Source organism: Hemicordylus capensis, chromosome 1 (assembly GCF_027244095.1).
Source record: "Hemicordylus capensis ecotype Gifberg chromosome 1, rHemCap1.1.pri, whole genome shotgun sequence".
NCBI classification, from domain to species: domain Eukaryota; kingdom Metazoa; phylum Chordata; class Lepidosauria; order Squamata; family Cordylidae; genus Hemicordylus; species Hemicordylus capensis.
In genome coordinates this window covers 441,472,320-441,490,881 of record NC_069657.1, presented here as the reverse complement: position 1 = coordinate 441,490,881, position 18,562 = coordinate 441,472,320, and the positions used below count along the sequence as shown (strand labels likewise).

General features: G+C 45.0%; 1 protein-coding gene across 8 annotated transcripts in view; it reads left to right on the top strand.

The window, feature by feature from the left end:
* The window catches only part of ASB3 (ankyrin repeat and SOCS box containing 3), a 64,716-nt gene that overhangs the window by 37,523 nt on the left and 8,631 nt on the right, over nucleotides 1–18,562 (top strand). For all 8 annotated transcript variants that reach the window (XM_053245531.1, XM_053245579.1, XM_053245515.1 and 5 more), the window contains 4 exons: nucleotides 2,298–2,433; nucleotides 4,776–4,953; nucleotides 7,820–8,017; nucleotides 11,976–12,224. In XM_053245531.1, coding sequence (XP_053101506.1) covers nucleotides 2,298–2,433; nucleotides 4,776–4,953; nucleotides 7,820–8,017; nucleotides 11,976–12,224 — 761 coding nt within the window. The remainder of the gene's footprint in view (nucleotides 1–2,297; nucleotides 2,434–4,775; nucleotides 4,954–7,819; nucleotides 8,018–11,975; nucleotides 12,225–18,562) is intronic.

The following is an 18,562-nucleotide window of genomic DNA, read 5'->3' as shown; positions in this document are numbered from 1 at the left end:
TGATTTCTAGCTTGCAAAAAGAGTCTTCTGAAATCTTCTGAAAGAATGGCCATCTTATGCACTAGAATTAAAAAGCAGTAAGAGTCACTCGCTGACATCAAAGTGCTGGTGCAACGGTGTTGCATTTCAGACTAAAGAAGAATCCCTTTCTTCCCTTACTTCCATAGCTGCTTGTGCCACCCAAAAATATGTCCCTAAGCCTCAGGGACATACTTTTGGGTGGCACAGGTAGCTGCAGAAGGAAGGGGAGATCAGTTTTCCTGACTCTGGAGGTGTCTCTCCCGCCCTCTTCACTAAGTCTGACATATTACTACTGACACGGTGCCAGATGGTAGATGGAAGAGTCTTCTCATGTAACTGTTATCCCCTAAGTTTTGGCATGGAATTGCAAACTAGCTGCCTGTCTCGGCAGAAGTAATCATTGCAAGAAACAAAATGGCAGCCCTATGTTGAATGATCTCCTCCCTGTCTGGTGGTATATGTTCCCCATTCCCACTTTGCATCATTGACTACAACTGGCATTAATTAATATACCGCCCATCCCTGAATGGCTCAGGGCGGTTCACATAAAATGTAAAATAAAAGCAGTTACAATATTAATATAAAACTCATTTAAACAAAAAACAATTTAAAGCCATTACATGTTATTAAAAGCCAGGCTGAAAAGATGAGCTCTCTTGAAGGCCTCCAAAGACAGTAAGCCTCTTACACCCACAGGAAACGCATCCCACAACCTAGGGGCGACAACTGAGAGAGCCTGATCTCAGGTTGCCACCAGATGAACTGGTGGCACCCGTAGATGGACCTCTCTTGATGATCTTAATGAATGTTGGGGATCTTGCAAGGAAAAGTGTTCTCTCAGGAGCTGAACACACAGTCAGAGGTACTAGAGTTACGGAGCAGGCTGGGCTTTCATGTCACTCCTGGAACGGACTCCTGTTCCCTGCAGTGCTGAGTATGACCCACTGGCATAGCCAGCAGAGCCGTGGCCTGTGTTCCACCCTGCCAGCACCCCGCCCTTTGCACATAACATCACGTGCAAAGGGGGCTGGGCACAGGGTTGAGCTCTCCTGAAGTCATTTGCAGCCAGCGCTTGCTTCTGGCTGAGTTTATTTCCTTTCCTCTCTCTCCAGTGAGGGAGAGAAAAGGAAATAAACGATCCAGTCAACAAACACTGTCTGGAAATGAGATAGGGAGGGTTGGGGCGGGCCCTATAGCAATTGGGCCATACCACTTTTGCACATGACATCACACGCAATGGGTGCTCCTTTCTATTGGTGGCCCGGGTTCTTTGAACCCCTTTCGCTCAATGGTGGCTCCGCCCTTGGTACGACCTCTGATGCGGTGAGTTTTGACATGAGGAACGATTTTAGCTCAGCAGTGTTTTCAGAAAAGGGACTTGAGTGTGAACTAGGTTAGCTTGGGATAGTAACACCAAGTCCTCCATCTTTGTTGTTAAAAACTGGAAAAGCGAAAGCAGAGTTTCCCGAATCCCCATCACCAGCTCACCAATAGTAAGTGCCCTGCTCTTTCAATACTTGTGAATTGCAGAGAACTAAGGGGGTCTGCCCCCTACATTTTGACTTTGCCGGAAGTAGAAGTGGCGCAAGAGAGCAATGCTGCTCCTGCAAAAGCTGGGCTGAAAATTCAGTGACCCGGATCCTCCCCCCCCCCCCATTTTTCTGGCATGTAAGAGAAGAGACGAAGGAGGGAGGCAGAAAAGAACTGTTGGCATGGGCAACCACGATCAATGGTTGGCTACTGAATGTATACAGAGATCTTGAAAGAAGAAGGAAATATATAAGGAAATGCCAATTCTGCTGCTTGGTATAACAGCAAATAACTAGGGATGTGCACGGAACCGGGTGGGGGTGGCTCGAAGGTGGGTTTTTTTGGGGTTTTGCACTTTAAGGGCGGGGGAGGGTGCACTTACCCCTCCCTCCGCTTTTCCTCTGCCAGTGCTCCATTTTTCTAGGCCCCTTCAGGGTGTCAGCATACCTCCCTGCTGCCCTGTCTCCTCTTTGTCAGGAAGTATCCGGAAGTACCAGGAACGCGTGCGCATGTTGGATGGGTATGCTGCCACCTCGAAGGAGCCTTGAAAAACAGAGCGCTGGCAGGGGGAAAGTGGAGGGAGGGGTAAGTGCATCCTCCCTCGCCTTTAAAGTGCGACACCCACCCACCCTGGCCTTTGAACTGCCTGAACAGCCGGTTGCTTGAACCAGTTCGGAGGCCCTTAAAGGGCCCTCCAAACAGGTTTGTGCACATCCTTACAAATATCATTTATTCTCGCCCTTCAGAGATATCCTGAGATACTGAAATTACTCCTTGACCAAGGAGCCAACAAAGAATCTGAAGATGACTATGGGATCACACCTTTATTCATTGCTGCACAATATGGAAATCTGGAGTGCTTAAGGACACTTATATCATATGGTAACGTTTCCCATTTCTGTGAAGCAACAGTCTTCTAGTGGACTTAAGTGGAGAAGCATGGGATGGATGATGGTGGCTGGAGTGTTCTGTCAGTGCCCTCGCTGACCAAGGCAGGGTAGACTGGGAAGGGAACACTTGATCTGCTGTTTATGCCGATTACCCAGTTCCAGTTGCACGATGGGGCCAGAAAAGCCCCATTAAGACATTAGGAACATAGGAAACTGCCATATACTGAGTCAGACCATTGGTCTATCTAGGTCAGTATTGTCTTCACAGACTGGCAGTGGCTTCTCCAAGCTTGCAGACAGGAATCTCTCTCAGCCCTATCTTGGAGAAGCCAGGGAGGGAACTTGAAACCTTCTGCTCTTCCCAGAGCAGCTTCATCCCCTGAGGGGAATATCTTGCAGTGCTCACACGTCAAGTCTCCCATTCAGATGCAACCAGGGCAGACCCTGCTTAGCTATGGGGACAAGTCATGCTTGCTACCACAAGGCCAGCTTTTCTCTCCTTTATTTTAATATTAATGTTGTATATGTGTATACACATACATATTTTTGTATGAATGACAGTACGCACATTCATTTAAAAAGTGAACCCCTTGGAATGCACGATAGATTGGAAATGAATTGCTGTACATGCATAGAACATAACGTGGGAATAACTTTACATGCATAAACTGTACCCAGATTGTACAGGTGCTGAATATAACATGTGAATAGGGCTATAGTATAGCTGAAACAATGTCGCTTGGCCATGACCATTTCCCCAGCAAAGTTTGCCTTCTGTGCATAAGATGGCAGCCTCACAGTGCCTAGGCCGCCACATCCCCAATGTGGAGCCAATAGTGCTCCTTAGGATCATTACTGAACGTTATGGCCAGGCTCTTGTTTGGGGCTGATTGGAATCTTGAACAGGAGTTCTGCTCTGATGGGCTGGGGCTGTGCTGCAACATTTATTGTTGGTCCCACTTCTGGGGATCCTGTTTTGAACCTTGAGCAAGGAATTTCATGCATGGTGTTGGCATTCTTGTCTATGATGATTACAGATCGCTGCCTGCAGACCTCTATTTCTTGCTGAAGCCAAGTCAGGACCAAGGGTGCCTAACGGAGTATAGGAATGTAGCCACAAGCTCTCTTCAAAGTTCTATAATCTGCATTCAGAACTTACAAAGTTCTATAATCTGCATTCAGTCACACAAAGTGAAAAGAATTGGTAAGGCATGAAGCCTCCCTCATACATAATAGGCCTTTGGTTTCTCTGCTCTCATTTTGAACAAATGATAGCAGTCAGTGTGAAGAAGGATATTGTCATAAACATTATCAGCTATTCAATACTAAAGATTCATTTTAAAGACAGTTAATCAAACCCACATATAAATCTCCAGAAGCATTGCTCAATACGAAAAGTATAGCCAGGTGACTCAACTCCTTCAAGATGATTGGTGCCTAGAGCACTTTCCTTATAAGGCAAGGCTACAACATCTGGGGCTTTTTGGTTTAGAAAAAAAGACCGTGGGGAGACATAGAGGTCTATAAAATTATGCATGGTGTGGAGAAAGTTGATAGAAATTTTTCTCCCTCTCACATAACACTAGAACCAGGGGTCATCCCATGAAACTGGTTGCCAAGAAATTTAGGATCGACAAAACGAAGGACTTTTCACAGAATGCATAAGCAACCTATGGAACCCAAACTTCACATATATGCTGATGGGATCTGAGCTGTTGGTGAATGACCAGGAGAGAGATCTTGGGGTCATGGTGGATAGCTCATTGGAAGTGTCGACTCAGTTCGTGGCAGCTGTGAAAAAGGCCAATTCCATACTAGGAATCGTTAGGAAGGGGATTGAAAATAAACATGCTAATATTATAATGCCCTTATACAAATTTATGGTCTCTTGCACAAAGGCTGGTGGTTTGAGCCTACCCAACGGTGTGGTGGGCCTTGCCTTGAGAAAGTAGCTCAGTAGTAGAACTCCTGCGCTGCATGTGAAAGGTCACTGGCTCAATCCCTTCCATTTCCTGGTAGCTTAGATAGCTTTAAATATGGATTAGACAACTTCATGGAGGATGGGGATGATGGTTAAATGGAACCTTCATGTTCAGAGATACCTCCAGATATCGGCTACACAGGGGATATCTATTACTGTTATGATCTGCTAATGAATTTGCATCTGGCAGGACTATGTGGGCCATTAGTGTAACTCTGCAAGGCAAGTCCTATGATTTTTGGGGTGTGTAATTGTAAGCTGCAATGGCCTGCTAAATGGCTGGAATGCACTTGAGAGGCAGAGTTATTTAATGTTAGTTATCTTCTGCATCGGTTTTTAAAATTCTGTTTCAGGAGCAAACGTCAATTGCCAAGCCAAGGATCGGGCCACCCCATTATTCATTGCTGCACAGGAAGGCAAGGACAGCTGTGTGGAGTTGTTGTTATCGACAGGGGCAGATCCAGACCTGTATTGCAATGAAGAGGACTGGCAGTTGCCTATCCACGCTGCAGCACAAATGGGGCACAGCAAGTAAGTTATATTAGAAGCGGTTTTGTTTCTATTAAACATTCACAGGGCTGGTTCAGACCAAGGTTAAAGCCTGCTCCTGTGCGGCGTCCCTGAGCACGTGTCCCCTGTTCCTCTGCCTGTTCAAGTGTCTACAGGTGGACCTCATTATCTGCGGGGGTTCTGTTCCTGCAGATTACCGCAGGTGACGAAACCACGGATAATGAAGCATTGAGGTCAATGGGATCATGGGGGTTAGATTCCCAGACTTCAAAAATATCACTAAAGAGCTGCAAAAAAACATGAAAACAAGCCAGATAAAATGCCCTACCATGCTCCACGGGCCTTCCTCCGTCAAGTGATGCCCCTCAAGACCCAAAGTCCCCCAAATGCTATGAAAAGTTGCTTTTTTTGTTGTTTTTTTGAACAAATGAGCCACTTACAAAGCGAGTGCCAGTAATAGCAATAGCAATAGCACTTACATTTATATACCACTTTATAGCCGGAGCTCTCTAAGCGGTTTACAATGATTTAGCATATTGCCCCCAACATTCTGGGTACTCATTTTACCGACCTCGGAGGGATGGAAGGCTGAGTCAACCTTGAGCCCCTGGTCAGGATCGAACTTGTAACCTTCTGGTTACAGGGCGGCAGTTTTACCACTGCGCCACCAGGGGCTGCGCCACCTTTGAGGTCATTTCCGGCCACCCCAACCCACAGGTGCATGGGTTTAACCCTCCCCCCCACATTCCACACACACACACCCAGCATATGCTGAGGTTGAGTGTCTATTACCTAACCGAGATGGTGAGTCTGCGGATAGATAGGTTCTCCTGTATTTCTGATTCAGGTTAGAATAAACCAAGAACAAGCATGATGTCCAAACTGACCGATCTTGGTTCATTCTAACTTACTTACTTACTTGAAACAAGTAAGAGGAGGAGAGCTGGTCTTGCGGTAGCAAGCATGAATTGTCCCCTTTACTAAACAAGGACTGCCCTGGTTTGCATTTGGATGGGTGATTGGATGTGAGCCCTGTCTGCTGTAAGATATTCCCTTTAGAGAATGAGGCCATACCTCAGTGGTCGAGCATCTGCTTTGCATGCAGAAGGTCCCAGGTTCAATCCTCAGCATCTCCAGGTAAGGCTGGGAAAGACTCCTGCCTGAAACCTGGGAGAGACATTGTCAGTCAGTGTAGACAGTATTGAACTAGATGGACAAATGGTTCCATTCGGTATAAGGCAGCTGCCTATGTTCCTATGAAATAAACTGCTATCTTTAACCAAGGTTCCAAGTGAGTTTCAGACTGTGGTTTATTTCAGGTAACTAGATTAGAATAAACCAAAACTGGTTGGTTTGGACATGACACCAATCTTGGCTTATTCTAAATCAGAAGTAGATGCTCTGGTGGGCAAGGGACAAGGGAGCATGCACTCCCAACGCTCTGGAACTTTGTGCAGGGACGGGCATTAACCATGGCTCCAAGTGACTTCTGAACCAGCCCAAAGAGTTGAAATGGCCATTTCGCTTATCTTAGATGAACATTTCAGTTTTGCGTAGCAATGTCACAGGTTGTACTTCTTGCATTTTATGACCTTCTGGCTGTACTGTTTCCATTTTTACTCCTCCTTTCCCACTTTTACAGAGAATAAACATCTGCTTGTTGAGAATAACACTTCATTCATCTGATAAAGTGGACACAAAAACATATGTTGTGATAGATTTCATTCATTCATTCATTCATTCGATTTCTGTACCACCCTTCCAAAAATGTGAATCTTTGAAGTGCAAGATTTCTGAATCTTTGAAGTGCACAACACTTTTTGGTGGGATCTTTGCAGCAACAGACTAGCCACATTGTTCTTCTGAAAGATAGGAAGGTTTAACATCACAGGAAATGAAGGAACCAGTGGAGACCATGGAGGGGAAATCTGAGGAAGAAAAGGAGAGGAAGGACCTCATAGAGGTCCACACTTGCATCAAACTCGAATGGGTTGGAGGGCCCAGTTACTACCCCACTTTCAAGTCCAGTGGCTGTACCCATCACTTTTCATCTGAATACTTTGATTCCATGTGAATTTGTCATGAAGCCATCAACTTCACCTCAGTGACTGCTAGATTAGTTAGGATCATGGTACAACAGGAAAGGTTGAAATATTTTCTCCCTGTGTGCCATGGTCCCGATCCTGCTTCTCCCCCTGCCCCCACCGCCCTTTCATGGCTGGTAGTTAACTAAACTTAACTGGGAATTCCTAGAAATAGGAATTGTTCTTATATCTTTGGAAGATTATGCACTCTTCCATTGATCTAGCATATCTACTCAAAAGTAAGACCCACTGAGTTTAGTGGGACTTACTCTCTAGGAAGTTTGTTTAGGATTCCAGCCTAACTGTATCTTAACTTTTAACAAGGTATTTTAGATTGACGTTGGAAGCAAATAAGATATAAAAGTGTTGAATTTTTAAAAAGGCCCCCCCCCACACCCTGCTTTTTTTTCTGTTAAGGATCAAACTATTTTAAAACTCTGAATTCTGTTTAAATTTTTCTGTAGCAGATATTATCAGGGGCAAATTTCTGTCCTCTCCCTAAGGATAGTATCCCTAGTTTTGCACTAAAATATGCATCAAAACGAGGCTGTACCCCTCATTTTGCATCAAAATACTTCAATTCTACTTGCATGAAGCCATCAACTTCACTTCAGTTTGAAACTAAACTTGGGAAAATTAGGGTTTTATTGCAAATCTCTGAATGCTATTTATTTTTTCCATAGCACATATTAAAAGGCAGCAAAGTTGGGAGTCGGGAATGATCTGCTTCAATTTGTAAAGATCATAGGGAAGATGAAACAAAAATCTGAAATGCTAACCCCCGGTTTGCATCTTCTCCACAGCATATTGCGTTTACTTATCCCAGTTACTGACCGGCTCTGTGGCAGTGCTGCAGGCAAAGTGAGCCCTGTCTACTCAGCAGTCTATGGTGGCCATGAAGATTGCTTGGAACTTTTGCTTAAGGAAGGTTACAGCCCAGATGCACAAGCCTGTCCAATCTTTGAGTGCAGCTCGCCCATGTCCCTGGCTTTCCAAAAAGGGTATGTATGTAGTTAGGGAATCGCAGAGTCAGCAAGGACTTCATAGGCTGTCCAGTCCAATCCTCTGCTCAGTGCTGGAAGCCCAGGATTTCCTCAGTGTAAGAAATCCAATTATTAAGAGGCAGGGGCACTGTGGAAACTGTCTAGAGATAATTGACCAATTGTAGGCCTATTCAGGTGTCTGGTAATCTGTGTTCCCTCTAACAGCGATTCACAGATGATGCTCACTACAACTCCCAGCATCCCCAACTGCAATGGCCTTTGGCTGGGCATTATGGGAGTTGTAGTCAACGGCATCTGGAAATTCCTGTTAGAGGGAACACTGCTGGTAACTGATGGTTACAATGTATTTGCAAGCCCCATCATCCTGTGCCAATGCATTGTGTAACCGGTAAATCCTCCGCTGATCATGTGTATGGGATTTGTCTGAACACTATACCTGGGGAGAGATTCTTCCTGTGATTAGGAATGGAATGGGGCCATAACTCAGTGGCAGAGCATACACTCTGGATGCAGAAGGTCCAAGGTTCAATCCCTGGCTTCTCCAGGTAGGGCTGGGAAAGGCTCCTGTCTGAAACTCTGGAGAGCTGTCACTAGTCACTGCAGATAGTACTGATGGACCATTCCCATGTAAGACCAGATGGGAAGATGAGACATATCAGTGATGCCCAGGACCTGGTGTGAGATGTTAGAGTTGTGGAACCACTGGGGAACAGTGACCATAGTGTGATTCAGTTCAGCTTATATATGAGTGGAGCATTGCCAAGGAGTCCAACACAGATGCATTGGACTTCAGAAGAGGAAACTTCTAAAAAATGATGGGACTGGTAAAAAAATGAAGCTGAAAGGGAAAGTCAGGAGGGTTAAATTACTCCAGAAAAAAATGGAACTTACTTAATAGAAGCTCAGTTGGAATGTATACCAAGAAGGAAAGGTACCACCAAGTTCAGGAGTATGCCAGCATGGCTAACAAGTAGAGTCAGGGAAGCTATAAAAGGGAAGAAGACTTCCTTCAGAAAATAGATGTCCTGCCCAAATGAAGAGAGCAGAAAGGAACATAAAGAGGAGCCTATAACTAGAAGTGTCAAGGGGAATAACAAAAACCTATTTAAATATATCAGAAGCAGAAAGCCTGCCAGAGTGGTGGTTGGTTCCTTAGATGATGAGGGTGTAAAAGGGATTATTAAGGAGGATAAGGAGATTGCAGAGAAGCTGAATGAGTTCTTTCCATCTATCTTCATGGTGGACGATACTGACTGTATACTTGCACTGGAACTGAGCTTCTCGGGCTTGGAGGGTGAAGAATTGGGCCAATATGAGGTGATGAGAGAGGATGTTCTAAACTGTCTTGAAAAACTAAAGATTAACAAAACACCAGGGCCAGATGGCATCCACCTAAGAGTTCTGAAGGAACTCAAATGTGAAATTGCTGTTCTAGCAAAAATATGTAACTCGTCCCTACAATTAGGTTCTGTACCAGAGGACTGGAAAGTAGCCATTGTAACTCTGATTTTCAAAAAGTGATCTGGGGGGACTCTAGAAACTACAGGCTGGTTAGCTTAACTTCTGTGCAGGTTAAATTGATGGAAAGCATACTTAAGGACAGAATTGTTAAGCATATAGAAGAAAAGGCCTTGTTGAAGGAGAACCAGCATGGCTTCTGCAAGGGCAAGTCTTGACTCACTAACCTTTTGGAGTTCTTTGAGAGTGTCAGCAGACGTGGGTAAAGGTGATTTGATTGAAATTGTATACTTGGACTTCCAAAAAGCTTTTAACAAAGTTCCCCACCAAAAGCTCTTGAGTAAACTTAGCAGCCATGGGATAAGGGGACAGGTTCATGTGTGGATTGCTAACTGGTTGTCGTGCAGGAAACAGAGGGTGGGAATAAATTGACAATTTTCACAATGGAGGGAAGTAAGTAGGGTCCCCCAGGGATCTGTACTGGGACTGGTGCTTTTCAATTTATTCATAAATGATCTAGAAGTTGGGGTAAGCAGTGAGGTGGACAAATTTGCAGATGTGTTTAGGGTAGTAAAATCCACAACAGATTGCGAGGAGCTCCAAAAGGATCTCTCCAAACTTGGGGGAGTGGGCAACAAAATGGCAAATGTGGTTCAGTGTTGGCAAGTGTAAAGTGATGCATATTGAGGGGAAAAAACCCAGCTTCACATATACACTGATGGGATCTGAGCTGTCAGTGACTGACCAGGAGAGGGATCTTGGGGTTGCGGTAGACACCTTGTTGAAAGTGTCAACAAAATGTGTGGCAGCTGTGAAAGGCCAATTCCATGCTTGGAATAATTAGGAAGTGGTTTGAAAATAAAACTGCTAATATTATAATGCCCTTATACAAAACTATGGTGCGGCCATATTTGGAGTACTGCGTACAATTCTGGTCACCACATCTAAAGAAGGACATTGTAGAATTGGAAAAGGTTTTGAAAAGGGCAACCAAGATGTTCATGGGCCTAGAGCACCTTCCTTATGAGGCAAGGCTACAGCATGTGGGGCTTTTTAGCCAGGAAAGGAGGCGACTATGGGGAGACATGATAGAGTTGTATAAGATTATGCATGGAGTAGACAGAGATAAATTTTCTCCCTCTCTGACAACTCTAGAACTAAGGGTCAACCCATGAACCTGAAGGCCAGGACTGACAAAAGGAAGTACTTTTTCACAGAGCGTGTAATTAATCTATGGAATTCTCTGCTACGGATGTGGTGATGGCCACTAGCTAGGATGGCCTTTAAAAGGGCCTAAATGGAGGACAGGTCTATCTATGGAGGACAGGTATATCTATGGCTACTAGTCTTGTGGCTATAAGCCACCTCCAGCCTCAGAGGAAAGATGCCTCTAAATACCAGGTGCAGGGAAGAATCCATAGGAGAGAGGGCATTCCTCACCTCTTGCTTGTGGGCGTCTCAGAGGCATCTGATGGGCCACTGTGTGAAACAGGATGCTGGACTAGATGGGCCTTGGGCGTGATCTAACAGGGCTGTTCTTATATTCAGTTCTGGGTCATATACAGGTTGTAAAGAACCTTTCAGAATCTCCCTGGGGAAGCTCTTCTCTTTGAAGCAGAAGCTTGTTGAACAGTCCCTCAGTCTAATTTCTTTGCTTTCAAAGGGTCTTATCAGCAATCTCTGTCTCCAGAGAACTTGACACGATTTTGCAGTTGAGTCAAGTATATTCTTAATTAGCATAATTCTCTTTTTCATGATCGCCTTCTGCTTGAAATGGCTGTTTTATACTCTCTTAATATCAATCTCTCACTTGTTTCTTTTTTAAAAGAGAAAGAGTGTGTTAAAGTAGATTCCACTGGGTCTTCCTTTCCATTTAATCATTTGTTGACATGGTTCTAATTGGCTGCATTCCAGCTTGAAGTAAGAGAAAAATACTGAAATGGGGTTTGCAACCTTCAGTCCCCAGATGCTGTTGTACTACAACTCCCATCATCCCCACCCACAATGTCAAGTTGAGAACCCTTGTGTTAGAAATATGACAAGTTGATAACTGTTTTTCCCAAACATTATTTTATTTTATTGATTTATGTACTAACTACATTGATATTCTGCTTTTCTGCTAAAGGACTCAAGGCATTTGACTCTATGTACGGCAATTTCTTATGTTCCGATGACTATTGCCATAAGGCAGAATGCAACTATCTCCTCAGATTATTTTTATTTTTTACAAGAAGATGACTTCCAAACCTTCCTAAGCCAATTCAGTTTTTCTTGAATAGTGCAGAGGTGGTCACTCAGCAGAGTGATACATGATCATAGAGAAGTGTGTTCTCAGCCAGCTGCACATGCATGGAATGTGTGTTCTAGAACACGCCCCAGAATCCTCTGTAATGAGCAATTGATTCTTGGCGGGCAAAGTGGTGTGTAAAATGTTTCCAGAACGTTCTGAAAGACACTGTATCCAGTTAACACGTTTGTGTTTTGTACTTTATTACAGACATCGGTTAATCCACATTCTTCTGAAGTATGGGATCATGCTTCTTGAAACAGATTTGGGCCTCTGCCTGCGCCATAAAAAATTCTCATTATTCCAGCATTTCTTGAAATGGGGCTGCAAAGTTTCTTCTGGTCAGCATGCACTAGAATTTTTAAAGGATGCGACTGAGGTCAGAGGCGAGTACAAGGAGTGGCTGCCATCTCTCCTGTTGGCTGGGTTCGATCCAGCGAACCTCCTGTGCGAGATGTGGTAAGGACAATCACCTACACATGACTTTGTGCATATGCACATATATGCCCTTGCGCCCCCCACCCCACATACATACTGTGTGTGTGTGTGTGTGTGTGTAGTGTGCATGCATGCCAACACAATGTTACGTATTTTATAAAAGCTCTGCACTTAATTCTGCTCTCCTTGGTAGATGCCTGATGGTAATGGAGGCTTTTCCAAAGCTCTCCCCACTTGTGATTTCATATTTAGCATAGAATGAGTGCTGCAAGGGATTTCAGACGAGAGATTTGCAATAACTGGAAATGTATATTACCTGCACTCTGCTTCAGTTCTGGGATATGTGCCAGAATATGTCAAAAGACCAAAAAAGTGTGATTCCCCAATTGCTCTCCTTTTCCATGTGATTTCCCTTTCTCTTTTCTTTTTGCCATTGATTGTAGTGTAGTGTTGCATTACGTTTGTGCTTTGCAAACCAGCTTCAACCCCTGGTATAAAGCAAACCATGGTTGGCATTAACCAAAAGGGAATTGGGAGGAATTTGGACAAGAGAGAGAAGAGGGAAGCATTAAGCCAACAGACTCTCTTAATCATGGTGAAGAGATTGAGGAAAAATGAAATCTGCACTAGGCTTGCTTTGTAGCAAATCCTGCTTACTGTTAACCATGGTTAGGGCCAGTAGTGGGAACTTGTATGGTGGAGAAGATGGGATGGATGGTAGGAGCACATGATCTCACACCCGGACCTCTAAACCTTTTTGACATAGCTTAAGTTGGGTTGGGTTGGATGTGGGCTAATAAACTGAAACTGAATCCGGACAAGACAGAGGTACTGTTGGTCAGTAGGAGAGCCAATCGGGATGAGGAGATTTTACCGGTTCTGGATGGGGTTGCACTCCCCTTGAAGGAGCAAGTATGCAGCTTGGGGGTATTACTGGACCTGGCTCTGCTTTTGGAAGCTCAGGTGGAGGCGGTGGCCAGGGGTGCCTTTGCATGGCTTCGGCAGGTGTGCCAGCTGCGTCCCTTTCTTGAGAAGGCAGATCTGGCCACAGTTACCCACGCCTTAGTCACATCAAGGCTGGATTACTGTAACGCGCTCTACGTGGGGCTGCCCTTGAAGAACATCCAGAAACTGCAGCTAGTGCAAAATGCGACAGCTAGGGTTTTATCTGGAGCTGCCTGGTGGGAACACATCACACCTATTTTGAAAGAGCTGCACTGGCTACCAGTTTGTTTCCGGGTCCAATTCAAGGTGCTGGTTTTGACCTTTAAAGCCCTTAACGGTTTGGGCCCGGGATACCTGAGGGACCACCTGCTTCCAAGAGTTGCTGCCCGCTTGACAAGGTCATCTGAGGGGGGTCTGCTCCAGGTGCCAACAATGAGGGAGGCTCGGTTGTCGTGCACGCGGGACAGGGCCTTCTCTGTTGCTGCCCCCAGACTCTGGAATGCTCTCCCAGTGGCTATTCGCTCCTCGGTCTCCATCACAGCTTTTAGAAAAAGTGTAAAATCTTGGCTTTTTGCCCAGGCATTTATTTGATTCTCTGCTGCTTCTCTTTATAGTCTGTATTGCTTTTATGCTTTTGTTTTACATTTTTAATCAGATTTGTTTAATTCCCCCCCCCCCACTTAATATTTTAATTGTGTCTTTTTTACCATCTTGTGTTTAAATTTTTGCTGTAAACCGCTTTGGGATTGCTTTAATGAAAGACGGTATATAAATTTAACAATAAAATAAGTAAGTCAGTCAGTCTTTGACAAAGAAGCAGGTTTGCAACAGAAAGAGGGGAAAACTATGGCTTCTAGAAAGGACAGAAATCCATCAAGTGTATCTATAAGAAGAGATTGTGGCTGTATTGGGGACCTGTTGAATTTCTGGCGCAAGAGACACTGTATAAGTGATATTTTGGGGGAGCACTGTGCCTTGTAGAGATGCACCAGGCAGAAATTCATCGGGGGCATCTCTAGGAAGGGATTTGGGAAGCTGCACCTGTTGAATGTCTGCCTGGATGCATCCCTCCCCCACCCAGTGTCCAGCTGAAAGACCACGGCAAAGTGTGGGTGCATGGAGCCCCATTTCTAAAGCTAGCAGAATATACCAGACTGTACAAAGTCTTTGTAGGTTATATGCCACAAAAGTTAAGGTGGGCACCTTAGCTTGGAATTTCCATGCTTTTTACAACATGGGTGAAAATGTAAAGCATCTTAATTCTCAGCTTAAACCAAAAGTTTTTGGATGATGGGATACATAATTATTGACAGTGAAGTTGGAAAAGAAGCAGCCGTGGAATTTGCTTGCAAAAAGGTCATAGCACTGAGCTGTCACAATATTGCAGGAGTTCTCAAACTTTGGCCCCAAGATGTTGTTGGCCTACCACTTGCCTCATCCCCAGCCACAATGGCCTTTGGCCAACATCTGGGGACTCCAGCTTGAGAGCCTCGGCAGTATTGTGTTCTCTTGCAGATTTCAGCTGTGTGCTGACTCATGACTGAGGGCAGGAGGTCTGGCTCCTTCAAGGGAGAGGAAAGCAGCCGCCATCTACTCCCTTCTTCAAGCTCCCGCCAAGGGGAATGGAAAGACACCCACAGCCCATCTTCTGTCAAGTGAGGAGAGCAACACAGAATGTCTTCTCTTTGCCTCGAAAGGGCAGGAATCCTCCTGTTGTAGAACACGCCAGACTCACAGTCAGGTTAAAGACAATAAAAAGCACTGTGTATTCCAAAGCCAAATATCACTAAAGGTCACTGGATGCAGCAAGCATGGAAACTCTTTTTTTAACTGCTTCGATCCCTCGCCAAGTTTCCCACTTGAAGGCAGTTCATTGCTGCCTTAAGGCAAGTGAAATAAATCCTTTAATTATGGCACTTTAATGAGCTTAGGGTTTCCACCTGGCAGCCTCCTTGCTGAGTGTAATTTAATACTGGAGAAAGGAAGGGGGGGAAACGTGTTGTTACGTTGATCAAGCCAAGGAAAGTCTCAGCTGGAGGCCCCAGCATGGCAACGCCTGCCCGAGTCATTCAGATAAATGACTTGTATTGATTTTTCTAAACACTTTACTGTCATTTTCTATCAGAAAGGTAATTGGACTAGCTAATAACATTTAAAACATCAGCAAATGAAATCTAATACAAGCACCTTACTCGCTTTTCTCCATCCGGACTTGCATGAGAGTTCTGGAACTCTAGTTGCCGAAGCTGGAAGGGCAGGTAAAGTGCAATTGGAAAAAATAATGGCTCCCCTTTTCTTGCTCCTTTTGAGAAGGACAAGATGTGCTCCAAGGCTTATCAAGTAAGGGGCGGGGCAGTACTCAACATTTCCATAGAGGCCTGGCCATAATTTAGGTCAGAGCTGCTCAGTTTTGGTCCTCCTGCAGATGTTGGTCTATTGGCCACTGTGGTTGGGGATTATGGGAGTTGTAGTCCAAAAACAGCTGGAAGGCTGAAACTGAGCAGCCCTGATCTAGGTGATCATCTCCTGGTGGAAGTTCTGATTTGTTGAGGACTTGCCAAACTAAGCTCGTTATATTATTATTATTATTATTATTATTATTATTATTATTATTATTATTACAATTACATTTATGTCCCGCTCTTCCTCCAAGGAGCCCAGAGCGGTGTACTACATACTTGAGTTTCTCATGACTGGCCCAGAGTAACTCAGCTCGTTTCATGGCTGAATGGGGATTTGAACTCGGGTCTCCCTGGTCCTAGTCCAGTACTCTAACCACTACACCATGCTGGCTCTGATTCTGACCCAGCTCTTTCTCCTCCTGAGTGAGAGAGAAATGCTAACTGGACAGCAGGCCTTGAAGAATCAAAGATTCAGCCTTGAAGCACTGGAGCAGAATATTTGCACTTGGCCCCACACAGAAGCGGTTGTTTGTTCTACCTATCTCTGCACAGAGCAGTCCATGCACAACATCGGGAAGGGAAGCCATGGGAAACCCCAGTGATGTCTTGGAAGGCACACAAACACTGGGAAATGTAGCCCTTCCCAGAGATTTTCCCATAGAGCTCTGTGGCTCCCCATGGCTTCACTTCCTTCTAAGGGTTCTCACTGCTGCTCTGCAAGGACCACTTTGTGTGCAGGTACATGGGAAGAGTGCAGGGCCAGGTGCAAATAGTTTGGCTCCGAGTCTTTGCAGCCGAATGTTTGCTGGTCAGCCTTCTCCCAAATACAAACTTGCCTGTCCATTGAGATCATCTTTCTGAGTCCTGTGCAAGAAGGTGATCTCTACAGATTTCTGCCAGTTACAGCCAGGGATCGTGTGACAAAATTAAAGATCTCCATGAGCTACTCTCTGTCTTCAGGGGCTAGGTGGGTAGCTTAACCTAAGCATGGGTTTCTTTCTGTGGTAGCTCAAAACTCAAGAAATCTTGCCTTGCATTTGTTACTATCTCTTTGGTGCCATGAGATGTTTGCTGAAGGCCATTGTGGCCGAGGAGGATGGGAATTGTAGACCAACATCATCTGGGGACCCCAGGTTGGGAACTTCTGGTCTAAAGATCCTGCTTGTGTTTGCTTTTATAAGGGACTACTTTTTCAGTGTGTGGTAGGTTTTTTAACTAGTGGTTTAACTTTTTTTTTGTATACCAGGTTGTTGGTGCTTTAGTTGTGTAATACTTGTATAAACTGCCCTGAGGGCTTTCAAAAATGAGCAGCAGGATAGAAATTTTTGCAAATTTAGAAGAAGCCCTTGAGAAGACAAAGCTCAGACTAGGGGAAGTTTGCTACCTGGAGCTTTGCGAACAGGAGTTTGCTAACAGATATCAAAGGGTTTTTGCATGGAATTTAGCGGGGAAGTGTGTGGGGAGGCGCACAGTTGGTTCCTCTTTATCACAAAGGAGACACCCAGCAAGAGGAGAAGGAGAGTACTACCCCACTTTTATAATTTTCTTGGAGGACTGAGCTTAAACCTTTTAATTAGCTGACAATTGCAGCTAAGACTGAGCTTTCAAGTAAAGCCAGTGTGGTGTAGAGCCACAAGAGCCAGCGTGGTATAGTGATTAGAGTGCTGGACTAGAACCGGGGAGACCTGAGTTCAGATCCCCATTCAGCCATGATACTAGCTGGGTGACTCTGGGCCAGTCACTTCTCTCTCAGCCTAACCTGCTTCACTGGGTTGCTGTGAAAGAGAAACTTAAGTATGTCATACACCGCTCTGGGCTTCTTGGAAGAAGAGCGGGATATAAATGTAAAATAACAACAACAACAACAACAAACAAGCTCTCTATATTCCAAATAGCCAATAAAACCAGTTTTGAAGATAGAATGCCAGCAGGGGAGGGGTGCTTCCCAACATATTGCACAGTGTTGCATGTATGTATATCTGCCGGAAGGGCAGCAGCCATGGGTGTGGGCTCGGTGCAAATTGCTCCTACCTCTCAGGGAATGTTCCCTCAAAGCCAAGGTGGCTGTTCTGGAGAAGCTCAGGGAGGCAGAGGGGTTTGTGGATGAGACCCTCAGGGATGTGACAGAGGCATTCCACTCCCCAGGCTGACAACTCCTCTGCTGTCATGGAGAATGAAGGTCTTGGGGAAGGAGGACACTAGCCTGAGGAAGAGGGGAATGCTCTCTTAGAAGGGACCCCTTCCTTGGATAATGCACCCATATCCTCTTGCACAGATAATACTCCTCTGAGGGTTGGGGGCCTCCTAAATTATTTATTTATTTATTTATTCAACACATTTTTATACCGCCCAAAATGCAAGTTCTCGGGTGGTTCGATCATTAGGGGCATAGAGAGATGGGTTTGTGACCCACGTGTGAACTGAATGGTGACTTGCCTGCCTGGTGCGAAGGTTGCAGATGTCACACAGCATCTAGAGCAGGGCTGCTCAACTTTGGCGCACCTGCAGATGTTGGCCTACAACTCCCATAATCCCTGGCTATTGGCCACTGTGGCTGGGGGTCATGGGAGTTGTAGTCCAAAAACAGTTGGGGTGGCCTAGGTTGAGCAGGCCTGATCTAAAAAGACTCTTTGGCAGTGCTGGGGAGGAGTCAGATGTCATAGTGCATGTCTGCACCAACAATTCTCTGCCACGGGATATAGTAATATATATCCAACTAGCTTGGATGGCTTTAAAAGAGGTTTAGACAAATTCATGGAGGACAGGTCTATCAATGGCTACTAGTCTGGTGGCTATAAGCCACCTCCAGCCTCAAGAGGCAAGATTCCTCTAAATACCAGTTCCAGGGGAGCAATTGCAAGAACAAGTAGATAGGCTTTGTGTCTGATCCAGCAGGTCTGTTCTTATATTCTTATAAATGTCTTAAATAAATAATTGCATAGGCTAGTGTTGACTTAACTAGATTGTTGAAACAAAGTACCAGAAGGTGCAAGCAACACTTTTGGTTTTTAG